The following is a 14,481-nucleotide window of genomic DNA, read 5'->3' on the forward strand; positions in this document are numbered from 1 at the left end:
CTGCACTATCTTAATTTTCTTACATTCTATCCCTCCACAATCAAGTGCAGGCACATGCACCAAAGCTTGCCAAAATTGATCCCTGCTAAACACCAGAACAGAAAAGAAGGACTTAGAACACTCTGGAATGGAGATACCATCAAAGGAATTGCAATTGAAGGATTAAAAAAAGAAATGTAGGAAATTTAGTGACTACAAGAAAATGGGCCAGGATATATCAGGTGCTGTGCAAATGACCAAAACAGGCAAAACTAAGCTCACAGATGTTTCAAAAGCAGGGGAAAAAGTCAAGGAGGAAGACACAACTTGGAGGGGAAGATATGAGGGATATGGCATGGATACTTAAAAAAAAATAAAATCATACCCAAAGTCGAAGCCGTCAAAAGGCAGGCCATATGCCATCAAGTGCTGGCACATGCAGCAAAGCTTGCCAAAATTGATCCCCGCTGAAGGCTAAAAGAGAAAAGAAGGGCTTCCAAACGCTCTAGAATGGAGATACCATCAAAGGAATTGCAATTGGAGGAGGAAAAAAAGAAATTTGGGAAATTTAGTGACTACAAGAAAATGGACTGGGAATATATCAGGTGCAGTGCAATGGACCAAAACAGGCAAAAACAAAGCTCACAGATGTTTCAAAAGCAGGGGGAAAAGTCAAGGAAGAAGACACAACTTGGAGGGGAAGATATGAGGGACATGGCACAGATTCTTAAAAAAAACAAACGAACAAAAAAATCTTCCCTAAAGCCAAAGCCACCCAAAGACATGGCATGCCATCAAGTGCTGAGACATGCACCAAATCTTGCCCAAGTGATCCCCATTGAAATCACAAGATTTTGTTTCCCTTCCCTTCACCAAATCTCACGATTTTCACATTTTTTTGGGGGTTTTTTTCAATTGCATTTGATTTCAGTAATCTTTTTTCCTGAGTGTTTGTAAGTCTTTCTTTTGAGATTCGCAAGTTTTCATATCCCTTTTGGAAAGGGAAACGAAATCTTGTGATTTCAATGGGGATCAATTGGGTAAGCTTTGGTGCAATGTCCCAGCACTTGATGGCATGCCATGCCATGTCCCTCATATGTTCCACTTCAACTTGTGTCCTCCTCCTTGATTTTTTCCCTTGCTTTTACAACATCTGCGAGGTTAGTTTTGGCCTCTTTTGGTCCTTTGCACTGCACCTGATTTCCTCCTAGAGCATTTTCTTGCAGTCACTAAATGTTCCAATATTGTGCTTTTTTAATGTTTTTTTTTAATTGCATTTCATTTGATCATATCTTCTTGGCAGAGTCTTTGTAATTGTTTCTTTTATCTTTTGGAAGATTTGTTTTGCATGTGCACAGGGATGAAATTGAAGGTCATCAGACAGGCAGGTATCTGAGCACTTTTGTCTCGTCAAGAAGGCACAAAAGGTCTAGAGAAATTGCTCATGGGACAGAGTTACTAAACCTGTTTTGTTTTGTTCTTTTGGACCAAAGGTGAGAATTTAAATAATAGGTGTTTCTGGCTCAAAGAAAGGTTATTTTTCTGAAGATTCCAATTGAGGAGAATAGTGAAGTGATCTTCCTGCAGTATTTTTATGATGTGCATGAGTCCCTTTCAGCTGGAACAGGCACTTTACTAGGAGAAGAAAAATTAAACAGGTTTTGTCTTAACTGCACACTTTGCCTATGTGACCCAATGCCAGCATTCGAAGATCAGAGACCATCAGACCACAAACAGTTCTGTAAAAATGAAGACTAGTATTTCAGTTGTAAAATCATTTTTTATTGTTACAAATATACATATGAATAAAATCCCTTCAACCTGCAATGTAAGTGGGTCACCGTGAAATTTGCATCCCCTCCCTCAAAAGCTGACATGTTTTTACAGATGTTGAACTATGTTTCTCATAGAATTACACATTGAAATGAAGCTAATATGCAGACAGAACCAAGGAAGGCCTCCAGAAAACACCAATATTAATAAAATTTCAATTGCTCTCATTCCAATCAACTATATACATTAATATACGAATGTGGAAGCATACCATGGTTATACATAATCCAAATTCTTCTCTGTTGTGCTTTCTGACAGTACACAAATGTAAGCGTTGGAGCTTTATGTACAGTAGGAGAACAGGAAGAAAGAAGCTCCCTATGGGAGAATGTAAAAACCATACCCAAGCATTTAATATATATAATCTATACAAATTATTTTATTAGTGTGCTCTTTTAATATAATTACAATGTGCAATTGCATACCGCAAGAATATATTTATAGGTAAGTCACGTGCAGATCTGACACATTTACATTCAGCAGTACAACACATTACCTGCTGTACAGTGTATTAGTGTAAGACAGTGTCCAGTTAATTTGCTTTGCTTTCTAAATGCCCTAATGCAGGGCACTCCTTGTAGCTGCTTCAGAGAAATTCAAGTAGAATACATGAAAGTATAGCTGGCTTTAGGCAAAGGCATGGAAAGGAATGCCTTGCACTGTACACATCAGAAATTAAGGACCGAATCAATGCCAGGTGTACTGTAAGTCATGATTGGAAGATCAGGTTTTCTGCAGGGAAATGTACCTGTGATGAAAGAGCAGCTGACTAAAAGGGCTGTTGATTGCTGAACCCTGATTGTTATGAAAAGCTCTTGCGCTACAAAGCACTTGTACAGATTGCTAAATAAAAATAAAATCTTTATCTGCTTCTTCTCCAGAGTCACTGGACTTGCTTCCCTGATGGCCGTCTTTACTTAAGGACCTCTGCTTCAGTTCCTGGAACTCATGAGACTGCTGCCCAGGGCTTCTTTTTGCAGCTGCATAAAACAGAAACAGGATTTACTAATGATTGCAGAAGAGAAAGGAAGAAAAAAAAAACAATTAAAAAAGTCATTAATGCACATGGGAGCTGCTCCTGATACCACTGAATTAATTTGCACTAGGAGGAGTAGCATAGGCCTATTAATTCTTCACTCCAGAAAAAGGTGAGAAGAGAGAGTCTGAGCAAGCTTTATTCCACTGGTTGGTTGGCTGGCAAGCAGGCAAACTTGAAACATGACACTCAGTATTTCACTGTGACATGGATAAACACTACAGTTAGAAATGGTCTGGAAATTTTCTTCTTATCACACCACTTCCAAACCAAAACAGCATTTTTTTCCCAGCTGGGATGGATCTCATACAATGCACTCCTGACGGCTCAGACTGATGGATGTGCCAGCTGGGCATCCCTCAGACCAGTGAAGCACATCTCAGGCAGGCCTGTCTCCCTAGCAGGACACATCTGTGTTCTCCTTTTTGATTCAGCAGCTTTAAACAGGACAGATGTTCATCTCAGCATCCAAGTTACCCAAACTTCTTCTCCCTGCTCCTCTACACTTCCAGGTCCCAATGTCCTCCCTGTCCCTTGATAAGGACACCCATGGCTCTGCACCTTGCTTTGCTTGGCAATGGGGTAAGCAGGAGGCCATATTCACTTCTCATGATTTAAATGCAATAGTACACATTCTGCTCACCCAGCACTCTGAAATCTCCATAAGGCCAGGGCTTTCTCCAAATCTATAAGCCTCAAAATAAATTGGAAAAGAAAGTTGTAAAACCTTATTGAGATTCCTGACCTAACCACTGGCCTACAACTGCCATGGTAACAAGATGGTTATACACATCAACCAGGGTGACTTTACCCAAGGACTGATAGCATTACAAATCTCATACTTGCACTTGAAGTGAAACTTCAAACACACAGTGGCCCTTAAATGTGATCTTGCTGCAAGTCACCTCACTTCACTCCCACAAAATTAAATGTTGTCTTTACAAGACCTTCTTTGCTCCACCATTTTGGGTAGGGATGGTCGGCTTTGGTTCACACTGATCCTTGTTCCTGACCACTTTTGTGAATGCCTCTCTTGACAAGGCACCAGGAGCTGCTGTGGCCATGCAGCACCACCTCTCCTTCCCCATGTACCAGGCACCTGTAGCCTCCCCCCTGCAGGGAACAGCCTACCCTGTCCCCAGCATGCAGCTCCAGCCCCAGCAGCAGCCTGCCACTGACCATCTCTGCCGTCATTTCAAAGTGTGGCAGGTTGTGTCACGGACTGCCAGGAATGTGGGAACTACAGAGAGGGATCCCAAGGCAGCCAAATAGTTCTCCTGAATCCTAAATACCAGTTTTCTCATTTGTGCTAGCCAAAATATGTGAGGAAATAAAGGCCAGCAGCTACACACACTCTGCATTCTTATCCTGGCATTACGAGCTGGGAAACAGGAAGGGATGTTGAGAAAAGTGTTTAAAGCCACTTCACAGAATTGGAGAGGATTATCCTGCAAAAATATTCAGGCATTTCTACCTTCCAAAACACCACTGCTTTTCAAAGAAATAGGTGCCTGGAAATTTTTTGAGTCATCCTTGATACCAGTACCTCCCAATAGATACCTGGCCTTTATCTGGCCTTCACTGACTTCAAACAAAACCCAAAACACATCCTGCAGCAGCCATTTTAGTTTATGGTCTGATAAATATAGGTAAGTAGTTTGCCTCATAAATGACTGAAGGATGTATCAGGCATTTAAGTCCACACAATGCAAGCAGGCTTCTGTCAGAAGAGCTTACCCTCGCCTCGATGAAACCGTACAACACAGGTGACCTGCAGCAGTCTACGGCAGGATCCCAGCTTACAAAACTTACTTTGTCAGAGAGGTATCTCAGAATGAACTAAAATATAATAATTTGATTCTGATAGGGAGGGGAGATTCCCAGTTTGGATGGACTAAGTTTGATTCTATAATACAAAAAGGATAAATTTTGGCCTGAGGAAAGGTTATGTGATGTCTTAGAAAAACTGTGGGTAAATGGAATTGCATAAGATGTTCAAATACACAATTAAAATACTTCAGAAAAAAAGTAATTTTGAACAACTGTTCAAACTAACCATTTAAGAAGTAAAGAAACATAAATATGTACCATTTGAGAACAGGAGCTTTTATATTTTAAAAGTACATAAAAAAAATGAACATTTTTATAGCCTACTGAATGAGCTCACTGTGAGTCAAAGCTGCTCCTTCAACTAACAGTGCTGGGCTTGGGTTCTTTAGGTGGTATTTTTCTTTGCTTTTGCAACTGAAAATCAAAGTAAGAATAAATAATCTGATTTACCCAGTTCTCAAATGGTTTTGTGAGTGATGCACTGAAACTGGCACTAACAATATTCAAGCTGAACTGTTTTTTGAAACACTAAAGTGCATGATCTTAGAAATGACAGGTGTGCAAGCACAGCAAGCAGCAGCCAGCCTACCTGCAGCGTGCCAGTGCTGCTGCACTGAGCAGTCACAGACAGTAGTGAGTGCTCTTCTGCAGAGGGGCTGCATGTGCTAGATGGGACTGGTCACTGAAGTTGACACAAAGGAAAAATGCACAAAACATGTTTTATCTGTGAATTTTTTCATGCCATGTAAATCCCATGAGGGCAGAAATATGATTAGAACCCCATGAGATTTTTACCTTTCTCATAATGACAGATGACAAACCCACACCCTTCTGTGGTTTCTTTGCTATTACCATTTCTTAACAATTGTTAGTGCCAGTTATCAAGCACCACCCTGATGAAAAATGAAAACTTCTAACCAGAAGTTGGCTGTGCCATCCTCTGCCCAAGCACATTAGCTTCCTCTTCTGCACTGGTAGAATACTGCCCCGGAGTGGTTCTCACGCTGCCAGATGGCTTGGCACAGTCAAGAGCTGCGTCTCTTTTTTGACAATCTCCTGTTTGCTCTAGCAAGGAAAAGGATTTGTTTATACTCCTAAGCTGTTCTGCAGGCCCACATACAGAAGGTAATATGAAAATTTTCACTTATCCAACCTATTCAGAGAGCAGTAATCAGTATGCCAGTTGCTTGTTTAAATGTAATCCAGGTATGTTGAGGTGTTGGTAACAGCCTCACCATGCAAAGAGGTGTGTTTTCAGATTGTTCCATGAAGTACAGTTAAAATCATCAACATAAAGCTATTTTACAATCAAGTATCATCTAATTTGTACCTTTATTTCACAGGAGATTTAATTTTCTTACTAACTCGGACAGATTTGCAGTGATTTATCAGTTGCAGAAATAAATTGAATGTGCTAGCCTGAAGACAGGCAGAAAGCAAGGACAGAGGAATGGCTAAATGAGGAAGTAAGACAGCAATGAATAAAAAAGAAAACATGAAAAGGAATAAAAATGAAAAAAACAGAATTTACTCTTTCCCAAACAACTTCATACAAAGCCCAGCAGCTCCTCAAGGACCTGGCAAATCTAAACTATTATTGATAAAATATGTACAGTGGCATATAGAGCCAAATAGAAAATTCTGTGTTTGACGGGAGAGGCTTAAAGGAGCAAGAAGTAAGGAAGCACAATGCCTGACTTCTGTTGCTTTTGGCAATCTGGATCATCTGAATGATGACAGTGGGCTCTGTAGGCAGCACAACTTCTCAGTCTTCACAACCCAGCATTATGTAGCTACCTCAACTCAGTTTTTCCCATTTTATGCTGTGAAAATCTGCTGTCAGAGTGTGAAAGGGCACCCCTTTGTTTCACAGCTTAAGTGATGGGAATCACCTTAGATGTCTTTCTTGAGGAGAGACCCAGGAAGGAAGACATCTCACCCCCAGACTTCAAACATCATCACTTGTGCCAGCTAACACCATGGTGAGCAACATTCCTGTGACTAATTCTCCACACACCCTATGCTATCAGAGGAAGCCTGAGCTCTTCTAAGAATCAACTCAGGGCATGAAAATGCATCAGCAAAAGTAGAAATTCAGCGCACACATGAAAATCAGCAAAGAGAAGAGAGCAGCCTACTGCTGTGTATAAAAGATAGCAGGTACCAAGCCTTGCCCTGGCACACAGAGACTCATTGCCCAAAGATGGGGAGGCAAACTCAGTCATGTGCACAGACCAACAGAAAGGAAAACAAAGAGAGCAGTGGGCTGGCTGCAAGGAACAAAGTTGTGGCTGCTCCCCTGGAAACATGCTGAATCACAGAGCTGCATTTCACACTGTTGCGTGAAATTTCAAATTATTGGTCTGAACATCTATGTTCAGACCAAACCAACCATAAATGTACACATGAACCCCTTAATTGTTCAGTTACATTATTAATACCCAGGGATTAACTGTTTATTTGATTTGATCAAAGGTAGGTGGACAAGATGCTGAATAGGTGATCAGATACATTTTCCTTGCTTTTTGCATCATCAAATGCATAACCCTCTTCCCTTCCAGGAGAAAACAAATTAGGAGATATTGAAACATCAAACTTCACTAGAAGACAGCAGGTTACACAAATACTCCTACCTTCTTGAGAAAATGATCTGACTGAGGGGCTGCTCTGACCATCCTTTTCTTTATCAGAAGGAACTTTCTTCAGCACTGGTGGAAGCAGGGCAACTTTTGGGGAACTGGGGCCGGAGGGAGACTCTGGAGCATCCTCTGTGGAGTACCACAAACAAAAGGGTGAGAAAGAAAAATTGTATCTACACTAAAGCTCACAGAAACAGTTGTTTATGATGGACCAAACCTCAACACAATACACAAACAAAAAAACCCACAGAACCTCTGTCAGAAAAAGAAGGATTCAGGAATTTACATTACAAAGTGAGAACAAATTGTATGGACCTCAGTCCAGGTGAAAGACTTTTAGCAGTTAAATAGAAATTCTCAATTTCAGCATTTTTCATGTGTGCTGCTATTGTAGTACAAATAGAAATCTAATGTGACCATGTGATTTACCTGCAAGATATAAGTAGCAATTTGTATGAACAGCTGAAAAAAAAATTGGATTTCTGGAAATATTTGTTCTAGTTATATTTTTGTTGTTCTGAGACATAATAAACTCATCAATTTAGATGTCCTGTTTCACAATGATAAGGTCTAAAAGTGAACCAGGGGGAAAAAAAACCATCAAAAGCATTACAGAATTCTGTGCTTCCATTAATAACTTCCCAGAGCATAACACAAGGGCATCCATAAAGAGTTGCTAAAAAGAAAAAAAATACTTCTGTCTTCTGGACTGTGAGAAAATCTGAAACTTAAACTTAAATCCATAGTTTAAAACCATCTGGATATCTAGTTTCTCTAAAAGGTTGCATATGGATTATGTAAAGCAAGCTGACTACCATTTTACAGTCCTTGGAGGAAGACCTTTTCAGTCTTACACTCCACAGGCCTCATTTGGACAGTAGAGAAGTACAGCCACAGTGGATTATTAAACTGCTTTTAAGTTTGCTTTTCAAGAAGTAAACAGTGGCATGTGTACATAACAGAGGACCTACGAAGACAGGTTAGCATTGACAGAAGAACAAAAGCAAGTCAGAGTATCATCTGTATTATGCATTTGTAAAAACAGTTAATTCAGTTGCATATTAGAAATTAATCAAAACTTATCTCTGCTAAGGAGAGACGACAAAGAGTCAACTGTTTCACTCTCAGCACAGCAAAGTCATGAGCTTCCCAAATGCAATTTGGTATGAACAGATACAATAATTCTTGGACCTTCTCCATGCATTTGATATGCCTGTGAGGCCACTTGCTCAGGAAAGCTCAATATCAACACAAGGAGGAGCACAGTGACTGGCAAACACAGCTAGATACAGACTTTCAGTCTTTGACAATTTGTGGACATCTGAGCTGTGCTCCTTTGCACCCAGATTACTTAGTAAAAAATTTGCTACTATTTGTGGGGCCACAGTGCCGGAAACAACAGTGAGAGCAAGAACACAGAAAGGATGATTGCTTGGTTTTCTTCATCATGTTGCCTGGGCATCCTTAGGCAGTGGGTTACTACAAGTACTAGGACAGAAGTCAGACTGCAACAGAGCTGTGCTGCTTTTACTATCGACCAAAGAGCTGGATTATTATGGGTAAAAATTAATTACTCCCTTGTGTTAAATCCACAGTATGCTCTCTCTGCAGGAATAGGAGCTGGCAGAAACAGACAGCTCAGGTCTTCCTGACTGCCTATTTTACACACTGAGCACCACTAAATAATCCATGCCCTCCCTGTTGCATTCATCTTCATGAGCACCTTACCTGACATCCCTCACTTTGATGACCGTTTCTAAAATGGTCAATAAAATAAATGTAACTCCACCTAAAATCTGAAGGTGATTTTGTATGTGAACAACCTTCTGCCTACTGGAGTGCAGAGACTAAGGAAGGCTCAGGTTTCACATCAAGGGCACGGAGGAGGCCGTAACATCCCTTTGATTCCTCATCCTTATCAGAAAATTACATCATTCTAAGGTCAACAGTGGTTATGGGAAAAGTCAAGAGGGCTGCAAGCTCTTACAGATGGCCATGCTCATATTTTTCACTCCCTGGCAGTTAATGAGCTGTATTTGCTGTGGATACTTGGCAAGTCTGTAACTAGCTTTTAATTCTCCTCAATTGCAGTGGCTGTACTTTGGGAAGAGGAGGTTGTGGCACTGGCCTATTAAACAGCAGACAGACAAATGCATGGGAGATGTGCTGAAACATTTCCCACTATTGGAAACCTTAGGATTATATCTGGGCAGAAGGCAGTCTTGCAGGGTTATGAAGTCCAGTTACAATTATTTTCAGTCAAAAGCAATAAGGAAATAAACAAAGGCTAAACAAGGAAAAAGTAAGAGACAGCTAGTTTGTACAAGTTATTAAGAAACAGGCACTTACTTGAGGGGCTAAGAGCAGCCTGCCCCAAAACCCCAAGGACTTTCGTATATAGAACCAGGTTTTCAGAGAAAACATATTTATTTTTGTCAGTGCTACTACAATAGGCTTTGATGCTGAAGTAGTTTTCTGTGCTCACCTCTTCTGTTATAGCAGCTAACTCAAAAACAGCTCTGCCACTACTGCTTCTCACACTTTACTCTTGAGGATCACAGATTAAACCATTTTAATAAGTTTATTTGAATTAGGGCAAAAGGAGGTGGAAAAGAATGATGTGAGTCAAGAGCATGGCAATGAAGAACCTGTCCCTCTCCTTTTAATTTCTGTTCAGGATGTGGCAATGGCTGTCTCCACCACAGCCTGCACGAACAGCACCCAGAGCTGGGGATGACAACTGCCCAGAAGAGCTTCTCACCAGTACGAGAGGCAGAGCGTGGTTTCTGTGGCACTGTGGGTCGTCCTGCCAGGCTGGGCTTTGTTGACTGCAGTGGGGGCTTTGGACTGGTTGGTGTATTGGAAGAACTTCTTGCCTTTGCACCAGCTTCTGCCTTTGGTTCAGCTTTTGAATTTTTTTCTGATGACGCCGAGATGGAGTCGCCTTTATTCGATGCAAACCGACTCTCTGGAAGGGTCTGCTGTTGTTTAGGCACTGAAATAAACAGACACATAAAATAAAGTCTGCTGCAGCACGGAAGGGTCCATGCACAGCTATAGTGGTGAGGAAAACACCACCACAAGTTAACACATGCACTAATCACTGCAAGCAAAGCCTCTGAACCTGCTAATTTTGACATGTGCTAAGATTTGTGATTCAATTGCCCAAGACAGCAATTGCATGTCCCTCTTTTTAATATATTTGAGATGATGGCTAGCTGGACCTTATTCCTCCTTCATATTTCTAGGAGCAGATGGCACAGCCTACCTGCTGAGAAAACAATGATGGATCAGTGGAAAAAGCCGCTCCTGACTGTTTTGTGTCTCTACAGACAAAAGGTTGGGTTTCCAAGATCAACAGAGAAATCCTAGCCCAGAAAATAAATCCCAAGTGTGTGACCAGCAGGCTACATCTTTTTATTTGTTGCTTTTAGCAAGCTCTAGAAGAGATTTTGAAACTCAGCCCAGATCAAAGTATTCTTTATACAGTATTTTGATTTGTCTAATAACACTGTACATGGCTTACAGTTTCCACACATTAGTAAGTTTACCAACATGATGTTTATCCCAAAGACCAAAGTATTTAGAGATCAATTTACAGTGACTTGCAAGCAGTAAGTCAGTCCCATCTAGCTGTGCAAGCTGGTAGAAAGCCTGCTGGACTCCAGGCTGCTAACAAGCAAAAAGTCTGCTCTACTTTCCTACTCTGCAGCCTTCAGGAGGTAGAAAGCTTATATCTAGCAGTTTCAATGATAATCTTGGAACTTGTTTCTTAGCCTGGGCTTTCAACAGTTTTCACATCTTGAATCTCAGAAGAGAATTTCAGACTAACTGAAATGCAGACAGGTAGCCTTCGTTCTTGGCAAAACCAAGTGTGTGCTCACAGAGGCTGACTTGACCTACCTACCTGCTATTCCCATTCAGAAGGCCTACTGAAGTGCTGAGGCAGAGACATTTTAATGGCAGTGGGAGGAAGGGAGGGAGAGTGTTTATACAGTCTGCTGCTACAGATTGGCTTATCTCCAGTATGTTTTTCCAGCCTATGTAGCTGTTTTCCAGCCCAGCTGGAGTTAAACTCTGGCAGAGCAGACAGCTGTATGGTGCATAGAGATGAGTGTGAGTGCGTGACAGGGAGAGTTTGTGTCTGCACATGTGAAATACCTCCTTGCAGCAAGTGAAACAGCGGGACACCACCTGCACCTGTGTGTGTGTGCATACAAAAGAAGCAGGCAACATCCACACACAAAGCAAGGAATAATACCCCCAAAACTTATTCTTCTTCAGAACCACTAGCTTAGTTCTCCTGTAACAATATTCAGCAATTTTCCATTAACTTTCTTTCTTTTCTTCCTGACCTCAGGCCTTCTAACATTATTAGAGAACAGTAATTTAAAATAAATTAGCCCAAGCCAAAGACTAACTGTAGCTGCAACAATGAAAAGGAGCCTTGGGGAGCTCTCAAGTAAGACTGGTAAGGAAACAATTGACAGCTGGAGGCCAAAAGGAAGGGGCAAGCACAGTGCAGTGTGGTGGGGGTGAAATGTGTCATATACAGAAAAAACGACCAGACAAGTTGAAGTCACACACACCACTCTACTCCAATGCCCAAAGTGCAGACTATCCTTGCTCCTCTGACTTCAGTATGCTGTCTTCAGGGGACACACAAGGTCCTCCTCAAAAGACAAGCAGGCTTTAAAAGCACTGATTTATAGAATATGGCATGCTTTGAATACTATTTTTTAAAAGCTTTAGAAAGACATAAAACTTCAAAATTGGTATTTGAAGCGCTCAATCAAGATGGCCACATTTGGATTTTGATTTCAGCCTGTTTTCCCAGCCTTTTTTCTGGATGTTTTTGCAATCTTGTGTGCCAGGCTTGCAGGATACCACTGCTGCTGAGAAATCAGACCTGGATTTCCTAGTTCAGACCACTCCTTTCATGTAGTAAACACAAACCACCAGAGCTGAATCCCTTTTGAAACCTTTACTAGCCAGTCCCTAAAGTATACATGCAAACCAGTCTGTCAGCCTTGTCCTTGGCTGGCTGCAGTGTGCCATGTCAGGGCCCAGGACTGTGGCTTGACAAGGGCACGGAAAGATGAGGTGCAGAGGGAATTGGAGCTGTAAGCACTGCAAGGCTGAACACCATTTTACACACAATGGAGAGCTGTTTTGTGCACATGAGCAGTGTCTAGGGGCCTCCACAGCTTTGCAGACAGTCCTGGCTTCGATCAGACTGGTTAAATCCTGGGAAGAGACAGATGCCATTGACTATGAGTCAGGACTGCTGACAGACCAACAGCACTGCAGCCAGCTGAAAGTCAGCACCACTCAAGTTAGTATGAGCAGACCTAAAGCTTGAAAACTGGTCATATTTCCATCCTCAGATATATTGAGCATTTCCACTTCTTTGTGCACACGCATTTCTGCTGGCTCTTGGGTTGAGCTTCAGCTTTGCTGATCCCATTAAAAGCCAGCCTCGTTCCAAAGGTGTATCAGCCACAAAGGTGCCCCAGCCACCTGCACCAAGTACTTTCCCCTCCTGTGCAACAAGAGTAAAAATGTGAGCCATAAACTCCGCCCCAGAGCTGACTTCATGAGAAGTGCCCTCCATAGCACAAAAAGTGAGTTTGTTTCTAATGCTCTTCACATAGTGTAAACTCCTACTTTGCTTAACCAATTGCAGACATTCAATCTGAAGAGGGAAGTGAGATTTTGGACATCAGGCATGTTGTGTTTTCTAGGAAGTTTATACCAGGAAACTTATACTGTACCTGTACCACTTCCATCCATTTGTTCTGAGCTTGTTGTAGTGTCAAAAGACTCTCTGGGAGTTGTGTCATTCCCAAGTTTCTGAAAGAGCGAGTAAAACTCTCAGATTAGTAATATATCTGAAATTAATACAACTCAGTGATCCTGTTAAGTAAAACCCTCTAATTTGGAAGCCACGAGGCAGAGAAATCAGTGGCAACAAGAAATGGTGCACTCTCTCTCTTTGTTTCAGAGTTTGGAGATGTAAGTGGGAAGGAAACTACCTTGATTTGCACCTAACACTGCCACATTCCTATCAGAGCTGCAATGACACACTGCCTCCTATGTAACAGGTCTCCTGGCATAGCTCTGCATCTAAAAACTTCTTGTTTGAAATTAAACCTTTTTCTGAAGATCTAGATTTTGAATATGACTACTAAATTGATCTTATGCTCTTCTACACAGAAGTATAACTTCTTATTTTAGATAAAACTGCAACTACAGAAGTAGCATTGCTTTCATATTTATAGGATTCCTCTAAAAACCTACAGACCTTATTTACTGAAAAGTTTTTAAAGCTACTTATCACCAGCACTACTGGGTGCTCAGCACCTCAAAAGAAAAGGGACTTCTGGTTTATGTGCTGATATTTTGCCTTTCTTCTATTGTAAATAATAGGTTTCCTAACATCTTGGTCTCAAAAAAACCCACAAACTCTCAAGGCTTTTGTCATGTTATAGCTAAGTGAGGTTGAAACCCATGGATTTATCAGGAGAAGTTTAGATATGCAGCACTTGTAAGAGAACCAGCCTCCTTTTACTGCCTTACCTGCTACCAAAGCATAGTGAGAAGGACAAATGAGAGGATTCAAAAAAAGCACAGAGAAGTAGGCGCAGGATAGGACTAAGAGAGAAAGCCTTAGAAAGATAAGATTAGGGACAGAAGTGAGGTTTTTTTGTTTTTTTTTTTTTTTTTTTTTTTTTAACTATAAAAGTAGGGATAGACTTCTGCAGCCAGGTAGCTTCAATCGTGATCTTTATTTGCTATTTCAAGACAGTCAGTGTGGCAAATGGCTTAAAGCAAATGATTTGTTCTGGTGAGCTTTGCATTTGGTTATATACCCATGCATAAGTAACATTGATGTGTTTAGGCCACTGCTACTGCTCCAACACCAACTCTGACTGTCCCTCTCATTGCATTTAGAAATCTCAAACATGTGCCACACTGTACAAACTTGATCACTGCCTTTTGGGGGTTATGACCTGGAAGACTGCTACGTATAGCATTAGTTTAAAATGGGACAACAGGAAACACAGGAAGAAAATGGCTACAAGTAGCAGAAGTACATGCCTACTACAGAAAAACTGATGTGTTTAGAGTGGAATCAGTATTTCAAATACAAGCATCAAGAAA

At 41.2% G+C, this 14,481-nt stretch overlaps 1 protein-coding gene across 4 annotated transcripts in view; it reads right to left on the reverse strand.

The window, feature by feature from the left end:
• Positions 1-1,739: 1,739 nt before the first annotated feature.
• Positions 1,740-14,481, reverse strand: part of CARMIL1 (capping protein regulator and myosin 1 linker 1) — a 188,145-nt gene continuing 175,403 nt past the window's right edge. For 2 of the 4 annotated variants that reach the window (XM_059479797.1, XM_059479805.1), the window contains 5 exons: positions 13,092-13,170; positions 10,079-10,312; positions 7,312-7,446; positions 5,597-5,743; positions 1,740-2,792 (listed from right to left, as the gene is read on the reverse strand). In XM_059479797.1, coding sequence (XP_059335780.1) covers positions 2,656-2,792; positions 5,597-5,743; positions 7,312-7,446; positions 10,079-10,312; positions 13,092-13,170 — 732 coding nt within the window. In that variant the 3' untranslated portion in view covers positions 1,740-2,655. The remainder of the gene's footprint in view (positions 2,793-5,596; positions 5,744-7,311; positions 7,447-10,078; positions 10,313-13,091; positions 13,171-14,481) is intronic. The other 2 variants (XM_059479812.1, XM_059479821.1) reach the window with 1 other exon arrangement.

The sequence above is a fragment of the Ammospiza nelsoni genome, chromosome 1 (genome assembly GCF_027579445.1).
Source record: "Ammospiza nelsoni isolate bAmmNel1 chromosome 1, bAmmNel1.pri, whole genome shotgun sequence".
Lineage (NCBI taxonomy): Eukaryota > Metazoa > Chordata > Aves > Passeriformes > Passerellidae > Ammospiza > Ammospiza nelsoni.